The sequence below is a fragment of the Anoplopoma fimbria genome, chromosome 11 (assembly GCF_027596085.1).
Source record: "Anoplopoma fimbria isolate UVic2021 breed Golden Eagle Sablefish chromosome 11, Afim_UVic_2022, whole genome shotgun sequence".
Taxonomy (NCBI): Eukaryota; Metazoa; Chordata; class Actinopteri; order Perciformes; family Anoplopomatidae; genus Anoplopoma; species Anoplopoma fimbria.
The window spans coordinates 1,873,713-1,897,500 of record NC_072459.1 but is presented as its reverse complement, the minus strand read 5'-3'; the positions used below and the strand labels follow the sequence as shown (position 1 = coordinate 1,897,500).

Genomic DNA, 23,788 nt, shown 5'->3' with positions numbered 1-23,788 from the left:
AAGCCTAATTATATGCAGCACTGTGTTCTCTGTTGTAAACATATGTAAATGTTAAAATGTAATGTTAGTTTAAAATTGCCCGTTGGATCATGCAAATACAAAGTGTGTGTGTGTGTGTGTGTGTGTGTGTGTGTGTGTGTGTGTGTGTGTGTGTGTGTGTGTGTGTGTGTGTGTGTGTGTGTGTGTGTGTGTGTGTGTGTGTGCGTGTCCTACATTAACAGATAAAGGGAAGTCATTCATGAGCTAAGTGGTAAGAGATGGAAAGCCATTTCCTCTTCCACGACGCTGTGATGGGTCTAAATGAAGCGTCAATGAATGTGCAATGACTGTTGACATTGATTTACTCTCCGCTGTCATTACCCCTCTGTGTGTGTTTGATTGCAATAGGTGATTGTTATCAGTAAGCAATGCATTCTGTTATGCAGACAAGTGAGTTTACGATAAGAGCATTTGCTTTTGCAGGGCAAAGAGACAAATGGGCCTCTGGGACTTGAAAACAACAAGCTTTAAATATGTCTGAGATGTGAGGCGATGTTATGACGGGGAGGCGATTAAGTGGTCTTTGGGAGTGACAGCTTAGCCATAAGCCTGCCTGTCCAATTAAACTTTCATGAAATAAACTCATTTAACTGCTATTTATTTGCTGCAGTGCAAATACTGCATGTTAATTAAATCAGATGAGTCGTTGTTTTTTTTACTAAAGTCTCTGGGAGCTCTGTTGTGTGTCAAACAGTGTGATAATTATTTCATTCCTCTAATCCCAGTGTCAACTGACGTTCTCTTTCAGATCTCGGCTGGGTTGCCATGACGAGCGAGGAGTGTCCTGTGCCGCTGGGGAGCCTCTCCTCAGCAGGGCCAGGGCAGAGTGAGGAGTACGGCCTGGTGCAGGCTGATGACATCATTGAGGAAGTGGGTCCAGGTGATGACGTCAGCATCGGCAGCGACCTAAGCACTCTTGTGTTGCCCTTCCCAGAGCTGGCGCCCGTGGTCTTCTTCTGCCTCAAGCAGACCACCTGTCCTCGCAACTGGTGCATCCGTATGGTCTCCAGCCCATATCCTTTCTGCAACTGGTGGAACTGGCCCCTTTAACCTTTACTCACTTAACCTCCATCATTCTCTAGCCTTAATTATTCACCTGTCCGTACCAGCTCCAGGTGCTTTTTCAGTTAAAAAAATGCAGTTCATACAATGCACTTTACATGTATCTGTTCAAAACACCAGCACTAGCTATGGTTAACCTCTGTTCATTGGTTCACCTTTCATGTAGCATCTCTTCATGTCCTCATCTAGCTCTGGTGCTTCCTGTCCCTTTTGTTTTGGAGCTTTTTTCCAGCCTAACTATCACCCACTTTTTCATAGTCACAGTTGCTCTCCTTTATGATATCACCTGTCTCTGTTTGTGTTGTTTTGGTACATTTTCATCCATCTTGACTCTGGCCCACCTCCCATCCACCCTCACTCACTTATCCTGTGGATTTGCTACCACATTGTGCCGCAGGCATCCCAGAATCTTCTCAAAGTAAGTGTGATTGGCATCCTTATTCACCTACAACTGCAGTGGTCAGCAATACCATGCTTGAACAATGGAGTGTGTGTGTGTGTGTGTGTGTGTGTGTGTGTGTGTGTGTGTGTGTGTGTGTGTGTGTGTGTGTGTGTGTGTGTGTGTGTGTGTGTGTGTGTGTGTGTGTGTGTGTGTGTTTTACCTTGCGCCCAAAATGAATGTTTGTCTGCTGACTTCACTGACAGCTGTGGTGAGATCCTTTCACTCCTTTTGCATTCGGGACAGACAACACTTGGCTGGCTGCCTGCTTGTGTGTGTGTGTGTGTGTGTGTGTGTGTGTTGTGTGTGTGTGTGTGTGTGTGTGTGTGTGTGTGTGTGTGTGTGTGTGTGTGTGTGTGTGTGTGTGTTTGTGTGTGCGTACATCTAAGTGCAATATGGCTACAGCTCTATTAACTCCCACTAGTTGGAGTGCAGGTCTCCAAGGATTGCAATGTCAGTAAAATGTTTGCTTGGTCAGTCGGTCAGTTCCACCCTCTTTGATCACATGGCTTATCATCATTGATAAGTCTTCAGGAGCAACTAGAATCATTAAGATTATTCACTCACTGCTGTTAAGCTGATAGTGTGTTTAATTGATATTGTTTACTTTAAATGTTTTGTCCATCAGATACATCTAAGTAACCTGAGTCATACTTATGAATTAAACATTTTATGCTCCACTGTTTTGATGTAAGTGTTAAAGATAAGTTGCTGTAATGACTGGGCAATGATCTGGTTTCTCTTCTTCACTATTTGTTTCATGTCTCTTCAGGTCTGGTATGCAAAGGAATAATTAACACTTTGCAACTGATAAATATATGTGCAACATGTTTACTTACACAGCATGTGCAGTTCATGCAATCAGTGTGATAGAAGCCAGAAGACATATTGCAAACATTCTTTCCAAACTGAATGTGTGTTGTTGGTTTACAGCAACGGTTTTAAAGGATTAAGATTCGCAATAATACATTTGGTACATATAATGTTCTGTACAACAGCAACAAGAAAGCTAATGAACGACTTTATTCCGGGGGCTAAATAAATATTGCAGGCTAATTTTATTTAATTGTAACTCATTAGTTTGATTTAATGCGATATTTTTCTCACCTTTGGATGTTTGTCTTTCAGGAAATCAATTTTAAACTAATTAACTTAAAGTTTAAACCAACAAATAACAGACCAAGAGAGATTACAGTGAAGTATGAAAAGAAAAGATAGGACGTGAATGATGTTAGTCAGGGCGAAGGGTGTAACATGAATCAATTTGGATCAAAAGTCTGAATTCAGGCACATTTAATAGACAGAAAATCAGCAAAGCATTGAGGCAAAGGCTCATGAAATGCCTTCTAAGTAAGGAGTTTGACTTTAAAGTCAACCTGTACATTAACAGGAAGCCTACGAACAAAAACTAACATTTTGGTGATATGTCTGTATCACAGACAAACAAATCGGTGGCCAGAAAATCAGGAAGACTGTAGGCAGTCAGACAGACCAAACTGGACAGCGAGCCTTTCAGCCTTTCAGACTCCATCTTTGATGTTTGGAGGGAAAGAGCTTTCAGAAGGATTTTGCACTGCTTGCTAATGGCTGAGCTCTGCCGCTCTCATTTGGCCCCATGCCACGGGGTAAAAACATACACACTGCACACACATTTCAAATCTGATTTCACATCGCCCGAGCTTCTATTGTGGCTCACTGGTTGTTGGACACCCATGGTGGAGTGTCCGAGAGAAATATAAAGTGAGTGTGAGAGAGGTGAAAAAGATCTTCCTGTGAAGGAAGGTTGTTATTGCTTTGAATTGAGGTGATTTTTCTCTCGTGGAATCAGCTGGAGGGCCAAGAAAAACACAAACGCACACACACTCCGGTCACCGTGATGGTTAGTGAGGTGTTACCTTTGCCTACTGTGACTGTGTTGGTTTAGACAGTTATGAAGCTTGCTGAAGTGTGTGTGTGTGTGTGTGTGTGTGTGTGTGTGTGTGTGTGTGTGTGTGTGTGTGTGGGTGTGGGTTGGCAGTATATTCACAGGCTTTGTGTCTTGACTTGTGTAGGATCTGCTGTGTGTGGGGGACTTAAACTGGAGCAAGAGCTTGATGTTTGGTGCACTGGAGCAACGATTTGTACCCGTTTGAGTGAGTGTATTGATCGTCCTAAAGCAGATGGTACTGTATATATAGATATCCCTGGATTGCTTATGTACTGACCGAATAAGAGCACAGCACAGTGTTGTTTTTAGGACCTGCATGCTACGAGACCGAAGTCAGCCCCATTTAACTGTCGTCAAATAATGTTTTTGGGGGGTCAATAAGTGGTTTCACCATCTCTTTGCAGATCAATAATTCTGTTCACTGCACAGTAGCTGTGAGAGGCCTTCAGTCTCACACACACACACACACACACACACACACACACACACACACACACACACACACACACACACACACACACACACACAATGCTGCTCTCCCACGCTTGCCTGCAGCAGAGCACCTGGAGCACCTCTCCATATTGCACCCCACACACTTCTTCTACCTCTCTCTATTGTTCGTGCACGCTCACACTCTATTCACACCTAGAGACATAGATGAACCCCAACACTCCACTCATTCTGTTAATGCCATCTCAATCTTATTTGTCAAATCGGTTGATACTGATAGGAGGTTGATTCGATTCCACCACCGTCCTGTTACAACAAAGTTAAGTTAATGTGCCCATCGATCTGCCTCCTTAGTTTGTTCCTCTTAAACATTCTTCTGTATCACTTTACCTCCATTCCACTTTGCTTCCCCACTGACTGGTTGTAATCGGATATCTGTATATCTGTAGTTATTTTATGTATAATGGCATCATGTGTTAAGACTGCCCTGCAGGGTCATTTTCCTGTTTTCTACCTTTATTTTCTCTCAGTTTAAATAGATGCTCTGCTCTCTACCTCGCTTTACAATGACATGCTGTAGAGAGAAACTGTAGCAGCTGTTCCTCCACTGCTGTCAAGACTGATAGCAGATCAGATGTGTGTCCTAATAGAGTCCCACTCACCTTTGATAGATTCATTATAATGCACTACTATATATATATTTTGTATTTCTACCATGTGGTATTGTGAGCAACAGTTACTCATGCTGGAAACACAAAACGACAGACAGCAGTTCTTCATCAACTTATGAAAGTGTCATTTGCAGAATTGTTTGAAGGTGCAGTATCTTCTATGGAGATAATTTGATGTCCCTTTTGGCCTGCAGAACATTTCAGTATTATCACGCAATATATGCAAATGAAAGAGCAATAATCTTCTGAAATGATTCCAAATGTACTGCGGTCTGTTGAACATTGTGTTTTCTTTGGGACTTCTTCCACTGTTGTACCTTTTCTGCATTGCTTGTTTCAGACTCCTAAATTGTACTTATAATTTGTGCACATATTGAACAGGGATTTTTTTTTAAGCTGTGTTTTCAAAGCAGGAACGCAGGGTAATAACTTGCAGTCCACAGCATTTCAGAAAGGAAATGTGCTGGCATGAGTTGTTTAGGAGGAGAGCATTCACTGATGCATGGCTCTGGGCTCCTTCTTTTTATTTCCCCATCCAAACATTGTTACAATTGCATGAACTTTCTATATTTTCAAACGCCTTCCTCTGTGTTTCTTTTTTGCCTCAGCGTCGTCCTTCCACTCTCATTAGTTTTTCACCTTTCTCATCCTCCTTTCATCAGGTCTCTCCTCTTGGTTCCTCCTTCTTTTGTCTTGTTTTCCTCTCCCTTTTTTCCACTGAAGAGCTTGATGCCAGTAACTATCCTTCTCCTCACATTATCTCATCCTCTCCCCTTCTCCTCTGATTGGCTCCTGTGGTGTTCAAGCAGAGTGACCGGCCTCTGTGGCCCCATGATCCTATCTGGCCCTGACAGCTTGTTATCTCCATGGTGACGGATGGCTGAGGCGTTGCCGTGCCTTGCTCTTAACTACTGCAGAGGATAGAGCACACACCTGGGACACATCACCTACTCTCTCTCTCTCTCACCTTCTCTCTCTCTCTCTCTCTCTCTCTCTCTCTCTCTCTCTCTGCGGTTTTCTTATTATTTTTCTTTCTCTCAACTTTTGCCTTCTGTCCTTCTGTTTTCTGTGGCTCGAGTTGGAAAAGTTGCCGTGGGACGACATGGTAGATCTTTGTATTTTTCTTTTTGCATTGACGCTTGCTGTGAGGTGTGTCACTTGATGTTGAATGCTTGTTCCACTTGTTTTTGACAGATGCTTTATTAAAGAACATCAAAAGTCTTTCTCTTATCTCATGCTTGTTCTCCTGTCTGCTTTCTGTCATTTCTTTGTTTTGCCTTTCTATTTTGTTCCCACTCACAAATGCTATCACTCCTTTCTACGTATGCATCAGTTCCCCCATCCTCAAGATGTTGTCGCTTCCCAAACTTCCATTTCTGCCTTCATCTTGTGCAGTAAAGTGAGTGTTCCACTTATTTTTAATTAGCCTCTGCTTCAAGTATGAGCTGTTGTCCTTTTACCCCGAGGAAAGTCTCCTTTTAAAACGAGGTGTAAACGTTAATGAGACAAACCTCTGTTCAGGATAAATACAACTTATTGGAAAATAATGCTTCCAAAATGAATCCCATCGCTAAAGTGACAACTAGTACCTATACTGATTCAAGTGACCCCCACTGTCTCATCACTCTTTCTCACTTCTTCCCTCCATGCTTCTGCCCTTCCCCTCCTCCCCCTCTCTTCTCCCTCAGGTCTAGTCCAAACTCCATTAGCCTGTACTGTCTGAGAGAGGAAGAGGAGATGAGAGGGCAGCCGTGGAGATGAAGTGACTCTAATGATTACTGTAGTACCAAGCCTCAGTGCTTACACACTGTGTGACCTCCTTCATAGTAGTTAGGCTACACTGAACATGTGCTTTTTTACACTATGGCTACTTGAAGTTCACAGTTTATGTTGAAACATAAAGAGGAATACTAAAACAGAGAGAGCATTGCTACATTATGTTACTCATCTCATCTTGTTTGATCATTTCCTTGTTTGCTAAAGGACGCCAGAACTTCAAAGAATGAATGCAATCATTTACCAAGAGTCTTTGAGTGAAATGTATGTGCTTGTAAATTATTTTGAGGGTAGATTGGACATCTCGAGTGAAATTTGCCTAACCAGCCTTCCTCTGAGGAATTTTTGCATAACTGATATTATGTCTGATGGATTCACCACAAAGCGCTTCACTTCGACTTCTTGACGGACTGCAGTGGGTTTGTGACCGGTCTCAAAACCAATCCCATCATGGAAATAGTAAATTAAAAGCCAACCTTTGGCTTGGATATGCTTATTGATTTTTTTGGTTTGCCAGGTTCAGTATGATATATAGGGAATGTGTTGGTGTGTATGGCGGTCTAAGCAGCCTAAGCTGACTTGCAGGTGCCTTATTTCTCATTTCTAATTTTCATGCTCTTTACGTAGCAGGAAAGCAGGGTGCATGATCTTTATTTATGAATGTTAAATACCTTCGCCAGCGTCTGTGCATGCGTTAATCCACGTGTACAAACCTGCTTCAGTGTGTGCACATTATCACCCACCACTGTTGGATTATGGATTATGAAGAAACTGTTTTTGAATCACAGCCATTATTGGGTTATATTTTAGTTCAATGTCACATTCTCAGAAGGGAATAACATTCATATGTCTGCCTGACATTATCCACCTTCGGCTTCGCCCTGTGTTATTCTATATATGCTGTACTCTACACCGCAGACAGCAGCGCCTGTTCGCCTGAACTCGGTAGCAGCAGGGCGGATTGCTTCAGGATATAACACACAGATAAATGTCAGAGTTGCACAAACAGAAAAGCACATGCACATGCTCACGCACACAAATAGCTAGCATGCACACTCAAACCAGCATCTTTCTCTCTCTCTCTTTTTGTTTCACCACCACATTCTTGCTGCCTTATTTCTTTACTTATAAGAGAGTCGTGTCTTCCGTTTTATGGCACCTCAACTCAGAAGTATTTCTTTACACAAACTGCGACTCTTGAGAGAATTTAATAAGTCATTTAATGGCTCCATCACCACTAACTGCAGGGTACATTTTATCCAAGTGAGGGCTTTGTACTTTGCTATTTCTCATCTATTATCCACAAAGGGCTATATCAATTGTGTGAGTCATTCTGCAGTCTGTTCTTCGCTTCCGACCTCACAAAAACTCTCCCGAACAGATTTGAAATTTTTCGAAATTCAGTTTTCTTCGCGGCTGAGGCGTAGTGGAGAGCAAGGTAGTTCTCCAATCAGAGGGTCGGAGGTTCGATACCCGGCTTCGGCAGTCGATGTGTCCTTGGGCAAGACACTTAACCCCAAGTTGCTCCTGAAGGCCATCGGTGTGGACTGGATGATGAATGTTAGTTAGAGTCTGATGGTGGCACCTTGATGGTAGCCTGTCATCAGTGTGTGAATGGGTGAATGATATGTAATATACTACTGACTGTAAGTCGCTTTGGAGAAAAGCGTCTGCTAAATGACTGCAATGTAATGCAATGTCTTCAAAGATATGAGTACATGATTGAAGAAAGTTACAGTGAGCACATTAATGACCGTGAAATGAGGCAATGATGGATGACTAGCTGCCTGGTCAGGAGAGGAGCAGACCTCGTAGTGACTTAGAGAGGTGTGTATGTGTGCGCCACACAAATTGTGCTTTTTGTCTCGGAGCTGGAATGTTGTTAAAAAAGCTGATAAGACGTTGTCCTGTGTGCGGAGGAGGCACTTAACTTATTCTTCTGTATATTTGTGGCTTTGTGACACAGAGAGCCAGAGCTGGAAATCAGCTGTCTCTCACAAAAAAAAACTATATTGGATCAAAAGCTTTAATTAAGTAATCTGTGTGCCAAAATCATTTAGTAAAGCGCGTGAATAAGATTTATTTCTTGTTAATGTCACCTCCCGGGCTCTCTGGTTGTGCTGACGGGAGGCGGCGAGGATCAAAACAACCTGACTAATGAGGAGTTAAACCTTTTAGTAGTCATACTTTAATATGTGTTATACAACAATACTGAGCTCATTCTCACTTCCCAACTTGTCAAATATGTGTGTGCACATGTGCAGGTGTGTATAGTACGTACACACATGAAGGAGTTGCAGCACTGATTGTAACAGACAAACAAAACATTCTGCAGAGTAAATCCAAAGTTTTTCTGGTTGCTCGATCTTTCTAATTGCAATATGGAAATAAAGTGGTGACAGGCCAGCGCTTAGCCTCGAGTAAAAGATGTGATAAGTACTCTGACTTGTATTTTGGTTCTTTTTCGCCTTCCGAGCAGAGGACCAACTCTCTGCATCGCCCTTAATACAAGAGGATTTAAACAAAAAGCTACATTTTAGTAGTTTGAATGTAAATTCTATGGTTATTACTCGAGGCAGCTGTAAAGAAAGCCACAGATAAGCAAAGCAATAATTATTCTACTCCAAATATTCTTGTCTCGTTACACTCGGAAGCTAAACTGCCAGCAGACAGAATTACTAATAGATCAAATGTGACAGCTCACAGTCTGTCCTTACTTTGTGGAATAAATTTTGTCCTTTCAGAATACATTCTGCTATGTTTTGCCGATGGCTTATGCTACAAAAACATTAAATGGCAAACTCTAGTTGCATGCTGTAACATGTCGGACCATAGAAAGTACTTTTAAATATGTACATTTTATACTCATTGCAAATGGGGAGATAAACTCTAAACTGAGATATTCAGGATTTAAGGAGGGAAGCCAAAGCCTGTAACCAAATAAATCATAACACCTGAATAAGTTATAGTACCGTTGAAAGTGCACAGGCAGCTTTTGCTACTTCAAGTACTTCATGAACCTGGCTCTGACGTTGACTGTAGATGAAAGAGAGAGCGAGGTTGTGTCAAAGAACATACCGTTTTGTAAAGAAGAACAAATGGCTATTATAAACCCTGGCAACGCTTCCAATCCAATTTTGTTGGAAGTGTGAGGAAAGTGTGAGTCACCAGGGGATGTTTATTAGTATTCTGCTTTTTGATAGATCTTCAGTATGTTTCAGCATGAACCATTTTGCCCACTTGCTGTGCGGGCTTTGAGGTCTACCTTTTGGTAATGATTACTTATGATTACTCATTAGCAAACCAAGAAGACTCATTAGAATATCAAGGAGACCTGCAGATCACGTGCCCTTTTAGTGCCTTTGAGGAGAGTCTTTGTGTCCTGGCTATGTGAGGCATGAACGTTTCATGGGTTACAATTACACCAAGCTCAGATGACCCCCCCCCTACTAACATATCATTGAATGTTGGATGTAAAGTCATCTTTCGAACAGTCAAACAGCGCTGTGAGGAGAGTTCCCCTCACTGCATCGGTGCACACAAAACCCCAGCATGCAGTTTGCATAAAGTAGTGCGTGATTCTCCTTCCTCCAGCTGTCATGTGTGATGACGCCCCCAAAGAACTTGAAATTAATGACAAGCTGCCCACAAGACCTCAATGGTTGTGATATAAGATTGCCATTCAAGGTCTCTCATTCCCTCTGATGAAGAGAGAGGAGGAGGCTTATGGCCGAGCTGGTGTTCACCTGAGAGAGATCAAAGCCCGTTTCACAAGGCTGACAGATGGAGGAATTCCATTTCTTCAAGGCACTCTGATATTAGAATGTGGCATCTTTTCAAGACTGCCTAATAGTTGGAGAGAGGGCTAAGATGAGTAAGTCGGGGAGCTTCTTTTCTTCTTCTTGGGAAGTCCCATTGTGTCGCTCTAATATGACATATTTTTCTTAGTATTCAACATCTTCCCTTTTGAGATGAAGCTCTGTTCAGTTCATTTGATTAAAAATCAAGAAAAGCGAAACCCATTGAGATGTGAAATGTAGTTTTTCGCTGTGTTTTTTGCAGCGCTTCACATGTGCACTGACTCAACTCTACATCACAAGATTTCAGAGTTGGCCTATGAGTAGGGTAGATGCGTAATTCACTGCAAACATCTGTGACACACTGAAAACGAAGGTTATGAGTACGAGATGAGCGGAGAAAGATAAAAGAAGAAATGAAAAAAGGGAATGAGAGAGAAAGAGAGAGAGATGAAGCTGGTGGATGAGAAATGGTAATTATTGTGCAGATAGAGAGGGATGGAAAGTCAGTGAGTGGCACAAAAGCAAAACACTGAGTGAAGGACAAGCTTGTAACTTCTCTGTGAAGACGGATAAAAGAGAAGGAGAAAAGATGGAGAGGTAAAAGACGGATGATAGCCCGAGGAGAGAGGCAGAGAGAGAAAGGGGGAGAAGGGAGAGAGGTTGCTAGTTAGCACTTTGTAGAAAAGGCAGAGTGTGAGAGGGAGACAGAGTGAAGGAGGAGGAAGAAGGGGAGATAGTTAGCACATTGGCAGAGTGAACTTTTGCCCAGTGCCTGTCAGCGCAGAGGACGGCTGTTGTGCGTGTGTGTGTGTGTGTGTATGTGTGTGTGTGTGTGTGTGTGTGTGTGTGTGTGTGTGTGTGTATGTGTGTATCCTTGCCTCCTCTTGACAGTCAGGAGGAACATGAAGTCTCTAATTGCTCTGGTGACTGCAACTTCAGACCTCTTTCACAGTGAGAGGCAGAGAGACAGAGAGTGGGAGGGAGGGCAGGGCAACATGGAGATCAGGACAAAAAAAGACAAAAAGGTCTAAGTAACGGGAAGAGGGACTAAATGATCTTATGAAGGAACGGCACACTGAAGTCCTCAAACAGTCAAATAACAGAGATCACACACCTAACAGGGAACCAAATGCTAAAGGTGCATGTCAAGCAGAGAGGAAACAATAACTGGAGCAAAGCTTTCAGCCTATACATCAGTAATAAATGTTGTAAAAGCAACAGTTTGATATATCTAACTATAAGGCCAGGAATGTGTGTGTGTGTGTGTGTGCATCCTTCGCATATCTCGAGAACTGATCATCTGATCCACGTCCCACTTTTGGGGTGTACTGCTGGGGTTTGGAAGTTGGTGAAATTCAAACACACACCACATTCAGAATAGATAAACTTTGAATAAATGAGCAGTAGCGCTCTGTGCGGCAGTGGGGGATTCGGGGCTATGTGATGAAGTTGAGCATGTCGTCTGCAGGATTGCTGCTGGATTTACTAACAAAACAACAGAACCGTCTTTCATATTCCTGGAATCAACGCAGCGTCATTAGGAATCCCTCAGGTGTCCTGCTTGCCGAGGTACTGGTAACCCGTCTTGTTCATGTCACATGACCAGACCAATGGGCTATCCCGACCTTGACTACTCAAGGTCAATGCCCAACCTTAACCAATCGTTTATTCCTCGGCAACAAGACGGCAATAAAATCAGTGATTACAGGTTTATAATAAGGCTGTTTAGATTTTTTGAAATTCAAGATCTATACATAACAAATATGTAAATATCTATGTTGCAGTTGTCTGCCCTTAACAGATATAACAACCTTAATTACTGATTATAAAAAATACAACATATTTGAATGTTAAAAATCTTTCCTCTACTTGTACCATTTTCATCTCTTTCATTGGATTTAACTGAAAAGCGGCGTGTGCTTGGTGGAAAGGGCAGGTGGATGTAAGACTCACTTCATGCCGCGGTGATTTAGTGATCATCTCTCCACCTTGACACGACGGAAAGATGATTTATCTATAACGCACACTTTCATCACTGACCTCTGCCATTTTCTCTTGACTTCTGTCCACTGACCCTTACTCTCTCCTGGGCGTAATCCCTTATCGCTCCGTCAGCTCTGGAAGGGGAGAGAGAGATAGAATGAGGACGGAAAAAACATGGAAGAGGGGAGAGAGGGAGAGAGGGAGAGGAAACGAAACAAAGAGAGCAGAGCTTAAGATAGAGGGAGTGTCAGAGACAGAAAAAAGACATGAAGAGAGAGAAGAAAAGGTTAGTTAGTGACCTCTAGGGACCGGCTGAAATGGCCCTACTTTGTCACTGTCTTGCACACACACACACACACACACACACACACACACACACACACACACACACACACACACACACACACACACACATACAACCCTCTCTCGCTCTTCTCACTCTCATGTATACACATAATCCTGGCTGTCAGATATATGTTACACACATATGGATCATACTCAGCCTAAATCCTTCTCCAGTGTTTTTCCACTCGCTGTGGTGTGTGTGCATGTGTGTGTGTGTGTGTGTGTGTGTGTGTGTGTGTGTGTGTGTGTGTGTGTGTGTGTGTGTGTGTGTGTGTGTGTGTGTGTGTGTGTGTGTGGGCGGCATCTGTCAGGGCGGATGCTAAAACCCTTCCTCTGGCCAATGATAAAAGCTCAACGTGTGTGTGTGTGTGTGTGTGTGTGTGTGTGTGTGTGTGTGTGTGTGTGTGTGTGTGTGTGTGTGTGTGTGTGTGTGTGTGTGTGTGTGTGTGTGTGTGTGTGTGTGTGTGTGTGTTTTACCACCCAGATGTTTGGACATTAGTTGATGGCTGGTATCTGCAGCTCAAATGAGCCTCGGGGCTTAGGTCATTAAAGACCAGCTTTATACTTACTAACACACACACACACACACACACACACACACACACACACACACACACACACACACACACACACACACACACACACACACTCCTCAAGTTGCTGAGTAGGAAGGTTTCTTCTAAAACTCTGTAGACCGTCAGCGCCTGAGTCACTGACATAACAGCAACTAGCACAAGTGATGTTAGCTCAGAGAGGAAAAGAGGAGAAAAGAATGGGAGGAGGTGTGGAGGAGTAATAAGTGAGGACATGTGGTAACACAATAGCTAAGTGACGCCTCAAGAAGAGAGGAAAAAGAAAATACATTTTTAAATGCTTTACATTCGGATTGGTGGAGTCAAAGAGTGAAACAAATCTTTGGTCGTAGCCCCTGTGGGAAGCCAGTGGGGGATTGTGTCTCGGTCTCTACACCAGAGATCCCTGCTGCCTGGCATCTCTTTAGGGAAACCAGGACACTGCTGGAGACGGCGGGAATCTCTACACGAGAAAATCCTCCTCGTAATGTGTGTGAGAGTGGTCACATGGTATGTTACACCCTCACCAGGCCTACAGAGGAGTTGGCAGCAACAGCGACCATGACACAAATGAAAAGCTGTGAACTACTTAATTTGGGAATACAAAAAAAGAGGAAAGCAAAATAAATGGATAAATAAATAAGGTCATGACGACTGAAAGATTGTGTTGATGCATGCAGCTGGCCTCTCAGTTGACCCTATATTATAAAGGAAAACAAGCTTTTCCTCTCCGGTTTGGGTCGGTGGGTTCACCCCTGCTCTGACTTTTGTTTGTGCAAAATGGCTGACGTAACCCCTCACTCCTCTGTTATTGCAACCTATTACTGCATTGAAGACCACCGATAACCTCAATTATGGTTCCTATTAAGGTCAGCTGTGTGTGTTTACTGTGCTGAACACATGGTTTGCACAAACCCACTTACGTCCCTCCATAAATACTTTAGAGGCAATCACAAGCCGTACACACATTTTCTTTTTCCTTCAACTAAGACCACATAAAGTACTGTATGATATAAACCTACACACTTTTCAAACAACCTGCTGTCTTTAAGTTATAACTAGCGTGCTATTTCTCTCGCAAATTACAGTTGACAGCACAATTCTGTACAATTTAGTCCCCTGGCAGGGAGAATGAGAGAGAGGGTGAGATTGTGTCCTTTTGGCCCATCCTTTTGGCCCTTTTCCCAGTCAAACGAGTGTGAGAGGAGTGCAAAGGCAGCCAGGGCCCTCAGAGAGCCAGGCACTGTTTAAACGATGTTATCACAATACATTTGTTTCCACTCCATCTGTTTCACTTACACATTCCCCAACGCACGCTCCTCATCTCTTACCCTCCTGCGTTATTTCTCTCTCTCTGTATGTCACATTTAACATAGACTGTTTAAAGGTGTAATACGCAGGAATTTCCCCCAAAAAACAGTAACAATAATCCCTCTGAATCAACACTTCTGACCCACTAGAAGTGTGGCGGTGTCTGTTTCTGCAGAGACCATACTATCTGCCTGTATTTCCTCTTTTCTTCTTATTTTTCTGTGTTTGCAACGTTTCTGGGCATCAGCAAAGAGCCTTAGGGCCCCACATGGGGGTGTGACCCTCAGCCAATTACAGCATGCAGGTTGTACAGCTCGTTTGTGTCATCAAATATTCCCGCTTTGTCACGCACTCGAAGTCCGATACCGAGCAAAATGTCCCCCTTTAGCTCTGCCAAATAAAAAGAGATGCGTTTTTTGATGTAGAACAGGTTTGTAACATCGCTGTGAGCTTTTATGTGCTGCAGTTTTTCCTCTGCTGAGTGCAGAGCGGTCGCTGTGTAGCACGCACATCGACCAGAGCCAACAGGATGAAGCGAACCCTACGGTGCGTTCACTCAAAATCCGGCAGCACGGCACCTTCCCGTAGGGTGCCAGCGTGTTTATTTGTTCCATGAAACATAACTGCCGTGAAACAATCACAAAATAACATTTTATAGTTCTGACTCTCTGCTTTGTTCCGACCAATACTGCTCCCTCTCTCAATTCACCTTATAGCTCGCTCAACCATTGCTGCTCTCTCTCTCTCTCTAGAGTGTCTTTGAGCCGTGAAAGAGGAGTCAAGATTGAATTCAGTGTGTTTACGAACACCAACCGACAAATATACCGTATAATATATATTTTTATATAATGCAGACATGGTGCCACGTGTGCTCGTTTTTTGTGTCCATTTGCGAATCGTTGCATTCGTGGCAGTGATACTGTGACCCTTCATCTTATTACCAACACCTACCACACCAAATCTGTGCACACACACACACACACACACACACACACACACACACACACACACACACACACACACACACACACACACACACACACACACACACAAACACCTCAATCCTTCCTAACACCCTTCTGGCGACAGCCGAAAGTCATTTAGCGCTTCAATAAGTTATTGATCAGAACATGCCTACAGTAATGTGGGACCTTGTATGGTCCAAAGGCCAGTCTAGGTGTGTGAGTGCCTGTTATATTTGTTCATAGATGAGACGCCTCATTTACAGATTCTGATGGTTTGTGTTGATATGGGCATGTATATGGGTTTCCTATTCAATAGCTGTGTCAGAGGCATAAACCTGAGGGTCTGAAAAGTGAAGCCAATGTAGAAATGCCTTAAACTCACATTCTTTCTAATGACCATCAGGGGGCGACTCCTCTGGTTGCAAAAAGAAGTCTGATTGTATAGAAGTCTATGAGAAAATGACTCTACTTCTCTCTTGAATGATTACTTCAGTAAACACTGTAAACATGAGTTCCTGTTCAGAATTGCTAGTTTTAAGTCATTTTTATAATACAGTATGATGCTCTTTAAGTAAAGTATGGAAAAAAAATGTTTTGGGGTCACCTAAAAATGTCTTCTGGTAGCAAAAATAAGAAGGCAACATCCAAAAACCAAGATGCCGACGACCAAAATGCCAAACTCAAGGCTTCAAAACAGTATTTCACAAACAAATGGGTGACGTCATGGTGACTAAGTCTACTTCTTATATGTAGTCTATGGTCAAGATGTGCCTAAATGGAAGGAGTTTGGTGCTTTCATTCATTCTCAAATTGGGGTGCGTATCAAAGGGCGACATATCCAGTTTTGCATTCATTCACCAAAAGACCACTGAACCATGACCTCACTGGTCAACCAACAAGATCCAGATGGCAATCACAACAGTGGTGCTTTACAAGCAGTGTCGAACGATATAAAACGATGCCTCTCAGGCAACATACAATCTGCCCTACCTTCTTGGGAGTCATTTCTGAGCCTGTGTGCAGCTTGTGAGGAAGACTGATGACATTATTCAGGGGAGAGGAAAGTTCCAAACTCCTGTTAAACTAACTTAAAGTAATGTGGTAAAAAAAAAAAGTAATATATCACTCTTTGTAGTAGTGATATTTAGAAAAAAATAAATATTTATTTGTCTGAAAGGTTGGCTTGGGTCCAATCATACTGCGAACCAGATGTAGTCTGACTGATCACAGAGCATTCTGGTTGATTGCAATGTGTTTTGTGGGCATTTACCCCTCATTAACCTCATGTTAACAGTGTCAAAGAGGTCAGATTCAGAAGTATTGCTGTAATTCTTTAGAGCCCAGCAATATCTCTCTAATTTGAACATAGTAGTATATAAATTACATCCAAAATATTCTGTACATGGAGCTATTTCTTCAGAAGGACATTAATTAGAGGACAGAGTTGCTGCTGATGTGAGTAACTCCTAGAAATGTGCTGAATTTGCTCTTTTGCAACCCCATCTCTCTCTCTCCCCCTCCCTCTCCCTCCCTTCATCACTTACCCAGTTTTGTCACTCTTCTTCTCTTTTATCCTCTCTTCCTCCGTTTCTTTGAGTTACTTCAGCCATCTGTAAGGCAAAGTCAGGCAGATGGTGTAACAGACAAAGGGACAAAGTTGAAATGTCAGCGTGACAGACATCACTCATAGAGTTGTCAGAAGAAGCCTTGGTAAATTGAACTAACGGTGGTATTGAATGGGTGTAATTTCCTACATTTCGATTGGTTCCAATTATGTCACGTTCAGCAATTTGGACTGGGTTAGAAAGGTGCTTTATTGAACTAGAATTTGGGGGTATATAATGCATAACTACATTTCAAGAATAGAATGTGTGACTAATGTTAGATGTAACACAATCACACACTCCCTTCATTAATTGTAACTGCCTCCATGTTGAAAAGCTACATTGATCGAGGGTTCCGGGACAGAGGATGTCACATGTGTACAGATTGTAAAGCCCTCTGAGGCAAATTTGTAATTTGTGATTCCGGGCTATACAAAATAAACTGAACTGAACTGAATTGAATCTACATTTTTTCCTTTTAAAGTAGCTTTTTGTTTGCCAACACCTCTTAGATTTATGTGATTTTAGTGAGAAGAGTGTGCTTTACTCTAGAATAACAAAACAGTGTATAATATGTGGGGAACTTAACTGTTGCATTAAATTGAAAAGCTCAAAAGCAGATTTTTAATAGCTTAAAACGTTTAGTTACATAAACATCACATTATCAAATCCAAGCTTTGATATACATTTCCAAAGGTACATTTTCCGTGAGGGAGCAAGAAGTAGAGAGGTTTTGGATGATGAATTTATTGTCATATTTATTCTTGAACCAAATAAGGATACAGTACCAGTCAGAAGTTTGGACACCTTCTCATTCAATGGTTTTTCTTTATTTCTATTTTTATTTTTTTCTACATTGTAGATTAATATTGAAGACATCCAAACTATGAAGGAACACATATGGAATTATGTGGTAAACAAACAAATGCTCAACAAACCAGAATATGTTTTATATTTTAGATTCTTCAAAGTAGTTGAATGAGAAGGTGTGTCCAAACTTTTGACTGGTACTGTATATTGAAAGTATTTTCTTCCCAAGATTGCATGCTCACTTATACCACTGTTCTATGTGCATTTCATTTTATTCTCTGTGCATTGTAAAGTGTGTATGAGCGGTTGTGTTTTCATCACTTATAGTCTGTGCCTTTCTGCTCCTTTGTCTTTGTGTCCAAGCATACTGTGCTCACCCATACCTGAGCTTTCCAGCCTGCAGAGATGCGATCCCACAGGGTGCAGTCGCTGTCAGGTCCTGTTAATATCAAAAGGCACCAGTTGAGCTGCAGTGACTGACCTTGGTTATGCTTTAGCTAACCGGTGTGCTAATGCAGCCTGCGCTACAATGCCGTCTCTTCTGAGGCTTCTAGGCGTCGCTTTCTGCTTTTATTTTATTTCATAACTGATTTGCAATTCATGTGGTATCAGAAGAAGGACCACGTGTGTGCACTTCTAGTCAGAGATACTAAGGTGCAATAAAAGAAACGTAAACATGTAAATCATGTGACAAGCACCTTGTATTTGAGCCTCTATATTTACTTTAGATGTTCATGGATATGTGCTATTTTATGTGATTCATCCTTAAACCAAGTTACAAACAGGACTCTCCAGCCTTGTCCCTGCACCAGATAATTTACCAAATGAAAAGCATCGTCACAAATAACCGCTTTACAAATCTTTTCATTGTGGCTGACGCATTTGTAGGTACTGAGATGGAAACAGACAGCTTGTCTCTTTACTGTCCTTGCATAAACTCTACATCGCCTCAAGAGAGAATTTAGCCCCAGCGCAGCCAGAGAGGGATGAAAACGCCTGAGAGAAGAAGAGACTAAAAAGATATATAAAGCACTACCATGAGCAAAATTGCTCCTATATTTAAACCAATGGAATTATGAGAGAAAGAGAGTAAGTTCTTTTGTTCCATCATCTTCAATTTATTGTCGCATGTTTGGTTTTTTGCAACTGCTGTCATTTTTGGAGTTGGAACATGAGATTAAAGAGGTATTCTGGTATTTTCATTTAAATGGTTTGCAAAGGGTGCACACTTTGTTCACCCATATCTGTCACATCTTACAATTCCTCTATGTTTCCCATTATCAAATCAGACAGATCAATAGTGACATCAGTGGAACAATTATTGCAGAAGTATTATTTCTTTTATGGCATAGCTGTTAAACATGCCTCCATTTAAATTTAATAATGATGATGATGACTTATTTTACAACTTTAATAAAAGCACAGAGCGGTTTTGTTAGACATTTTTCTATATTGCTGTGCTTCATAATTTGACAGCTGCATACTCACACTTAGGAGCCTCTCTGCACAGACACACAGTCTTGTACTGTAACTACTGAACGGCACCAATGGAGCCATTTAGGTTTACATGCAAGGTGCCCTTGTACACGGCTAACAGGAGAGCATCCTGCCTTCCCTGCCTAACGTCCGCTACCTGCTCCAAGGAGCAACTCAAACTGCTGAGGTAAAAATGACACACTGTTATCGTACGATTACGTAGTCTTAAAGAGGCCCTATTATGATATTTTCCGGGTGCATATTTTTATATCCAGTTACAGTTACAACATGTTTACATGCGTTATGCTCATAGTCCTCCTTGTTTTTCTCATCCTGGCTGTCCTGCAGCACCTCTTCTCACGTTGTAGCACTTGCGCCTCCCTCCAGAAAGCAAACTCTGCTCTGATTGGTCAGCTAGCCCGCTCTGTTGTGATTGGTCAACATTTCACATTTCAAAAAAATCTTCCTCCGGATCTCCAGCTATGTCTCTTTCTTTTGTTGTTTGAGGGCCAAACTAGCCGGAAGGCGTTTTACGTCACTTCTGTAACATTATGACCATATAAAGTTACATTATGACCTCATACAGTTACATTGTGACCTCATAAAGTTACATTATGACCTCATAAGTTACATTATGACCTCATAAAGTTACATTATGACCTCATACAGTTACATAAATACCTCATACAGTTATATTATGACCTCATAAGGTTACAGAAGTGAAGGAGAGAATTCAATGGAGCCGTTTCAGGCAGCTCAGGAGCTTCTTAGGGAGAGGGTAACTCCTTTTAGGCATGGACTTCAGGTTTTACACTCTACGGACCTTTTACATGTACAAAAATATATATAACACACTAAAGAAGAGGGAAAAAGTGGAAAAGCATAATAGGGCCACTTTAATGTTTGGTAGGTGAACCCATTTGGTCAGTGTGCCACCCTTCTGGCGGAGAGACTTGGCAGCTATGCTCATCGTGTGCCCTTCACAAGTAGGCTGATAATCAGACACATTAAAATGAGCGAATGGCCGTTTGACTCTTATAACGATGGTAATCAAAGTGAACACAAGTGTCGGCACTGTGGTGAAGCTTGGAAGCATAACAAATGATGGCTATGAGGGTTGGGAGCGACATACAGTACCCAAGGACATTGCTACAGTGAGCTAGGCTAATGAATAATGTAAAGCCAAACATCAGTTTGACATGTTTTTTGGTTCTTCAGGAGATTGTTATGTGGCTCCAAAGAGAAAAAAAAAATGTTGTGTATTTTCATCCTGGCCAGAACATTGTGGTTTTTACAGAGTCATGCTGAAGCAGCCTCTCGTTGAGATTAGCAGTTTAGCTTCATGTGCTTCTTCAGTGCCCCTTCTGGCTTAACCAAGCATGAGGAAGTAAATGCAGAGGGGATATGGGGACAAATAGCTTCCTAGTGCCAATGTGTGTGTGCGTGTGTGTATGTGGTGAAATGTGAGTTACTGAAAAAGATAAAGATGCTGCTGGAGACAGGTGTGTGTTTGAATCCAAGTGTAATTGCGTGCATTTTGTGGAGTAGTTTAGTGGAGGTTCGACTGTGTGAGCATGTGTGTGCGTGTCAGGTTGTAATTAATAAAGACAGGAACATTGGCTCTCCTGCTGTGCTGACATGCCTACAAGGGACTTGCCACCAGTCCAAACACACACACACACACACACACACACACACACACACACACACACACACACACACACACACACACACACACACACACACACACACTGGAGATAAAGACCAACTTATTCCAACCAACTGCATGTCAGCTGGAACTTTCTCAGCCAGTTCAAAAGTAAACTTGGTCTTCATTTAGCCAGCCAAGCTTGCTGTTAATTTCGATGTCCTAATTTTGTATGAGCTCCACCTGAAGGTAGCGACACACAAGAGGGTGCTATGCATTATTGAGCCCCTTCTCCTACTTCATCTCAGTCTTGCAGCACATGTGGATTAATATTGTAGTAGTCTGATAAGGACAAAAAAATGAAGGACTGGAGTAGAGAGGCAGAGAGAACAGGTTGCGTAGACTTTATTCAGCCTCTGAGCCCTTCACTGAAAACAAAGTTAACTTGCAAACAAATAACAAAGGCAAGTCAGTGCAAAAAGGCTTCAGCACGCCGTAGGTACCGACCACTGGACCTGCAGTGTTTGTTCTACGCTCGCTGCAACAGAAGCAATCAGAACTTTTTGAAGTGAACCAACTGAAAAAAATAATTATGATTTATGGTGATACAAGCGATGAGCCCCTGCACGTCTGCTTTCAACAGATCAAATGTTCTCGTGGTGTATTGAAAGAGGCTGGAAAACTCTTTGTTTACCTGACCTTTTTAAATATTTTCTGTGTATTCTTTAGGGGTTGTTTTTAGTTCATTTGAGGTATTACACTGTTTTCAGTCTGTATAACACAGGTAAACACTTTGTTTGAGTGTATTTTAACTTCTGCAAACCTTTCTCTTAGTCTTAAACTGGGTACATGATTAAAACAGAAAAGGTTTATTTATGATTTCGTTTATTTGCAGATAGAGTTTGGAAGGCAGGATCACACTCATGTCACCACCCCTATGACTTGAGAGGAAAAAAAGGAGGGAGGGATGGCAGGCAGAAAAGCAAGGTCAAAGGAAACAAGGACAGAGAAAATGGAAATGATTTACTGTGTGTGGAGGTGAGAATGTGTGTGTGCATTATGTTTTTCCTCTTACAATCTCTCACAATCTTTAGTGTTTAATGGTCTGAATGGTTTGAATTCTGAACATTTAATTGTGGCAGTCGTCACTTTTGATAATAATAAAGCACAGTAGTTTTCAAACTGAAAAAAAAAACTGATGTAGAACACAAAATTTAAGGACTTGAAAGTGGAAGTAAAGTTCATATTATATTTCCCCTGGCTTTAGGAGTTTTAGTTCACACACAGCCAGCTAAGAAGGGGTTCAGTCTGTCAGTCATGTTGCTGTCAGTCACTCTGTATCCCCGAGCCGGCATGCCTTGTGGCTTATACTTAGGGAGGTGGAAATGACTCCTTCTGTGTTTTGGGGGCCGGAAGAGAGAGAGAGAGAGAGAGAGAGAGAGATTGTCCCTGGGAGCAGGAGCTGAGTGGGAGCTGTCACAGCAGCTCTGCTGAGCCTGGGGTTAAATTTAGGCCAAAATAGAAATTCTTTCCTTTGGCATCAGCTGAGCCTCACAGTAGCCTCTGTCCATTTACAATAAAGCATTCACTAAATGCCACATAGCATGCATGTGTGAGAAAAAACAATGCAGGCATGTTTACAAGTGCAACATGAAACATAGATATAAGATTCTTGTTTAAGATTAAATAGTTTGAGGTGTATGCAGTTTTCCCCCTCTTGAGCACAACAACACCAATATATCTTCCTTTCATTCCCTTGCATTGTCATACATGAGTATATGTATTTAGTAATAAGGAAACCAAATCAATGTTAAAACATGCTAGAGGTATGACTCTAGGGATGGCAATGCCAATCCATCACTTTGGTCCAAACTATAATATGTCACAACTATTAGATGGATTTATGGCATTTTGTTCAGATAGCCATTGTGCCAAGATGATCGTCACCAAACACCACCAGCATTTGGCTCTGACATCGCAGATAATGAATTCTTATGTTATTGGTGATCCTCAAATTTGTATCATGAAGCTTCATTTTTAGGTCAAAATTTGTCTTTATCATCATTTGTTGCTTATAACCAGCAAATCGAAGGACATTCTCATCAGCCTCAGATGTGCTTTGAGTTAGTTCTAATTAGCCAGTGTTAGCATGCTAACATGTTAAACTAAGACCCTGTGGTATAAACTATATACCTGCATAACATCAGCATGTTAGCGTTGTCATTGTGGGCATGTTGGCATGCCGGGGTTAGCATTTAGCTATGTTATTGATGTGTGCCTCTGGTACGTGGCCTTGATTGGGCTCGTTTTCCTACATCCTCCTCATTCCGATACTGCGTGAAGTTGTCAAAGAAAGACAGAACCCCCGTGATCTCCAGACACGTTTGCATTACTTGATGACGATGAGGATGTAGAACACAGGATCAGAGGGAGACGTGTCTGTTGGTGGATGCACCAGGTGCCAGCTAAACTCTGCATATTCAAACACGTTTATCCCGTCTCGTTGCTTTTCGTTGGGAAGCTATGTTACAGAATGAAATTGTGTCATGTCCCATTCCACTATTTTGAAAGGGAGCTATTTAGGTCTGCCTCATCACTATCGGCACATAATACAGAATGGAAACATGTAAACAGAGAGAGAGAGAGAAAGAAAGAGAAACCGTCACCTTTCTGCCGGAAAATTTGCATCACAAATGTCTGGTTCACAACCTATTAATAATTCTTTTTGTTCTTAGTGTCTCTCTCCCTCTGTCTGACTCACTCACTCTCACACTCTCTCCCACTCTGTGTCGCCTCATTCATACCTCGCTACTCTCGGCTTGTTTGTTCTCCTTTCATGAAACACCTGTGAAGCTCGGGGATCCACTCGCCATGCCTGCAATTAGAGGCGTATACTCGGGGAGCCTAACC

General features: G+C 42.1%; 1 protein-coding gene across 1 annotated transcript in view; it reads left to right on the top strand.

Annotated features, from left to right (window-relative positions):
• The first annotated feature begins 804 nt into the window (after nt 1-804).
• Nucleotides 805-23,788, top strand: part of LOC129099110 (voltage-dependent T-type calcium channel subunit alpha-1I-like) — a 105,720-nt gene continuing 82,736 nt past the window's right edge. Inside the window, exon 1 of the mRNA XM_054608279.1 lies at nt 805-1,052. Within this exon, the coding sequence (XP_054464254.1) occupies nt 805-1,052 (248 nt within the window). The remainder of the gene's footprint in view (nt 1,053-23,788) is intronic.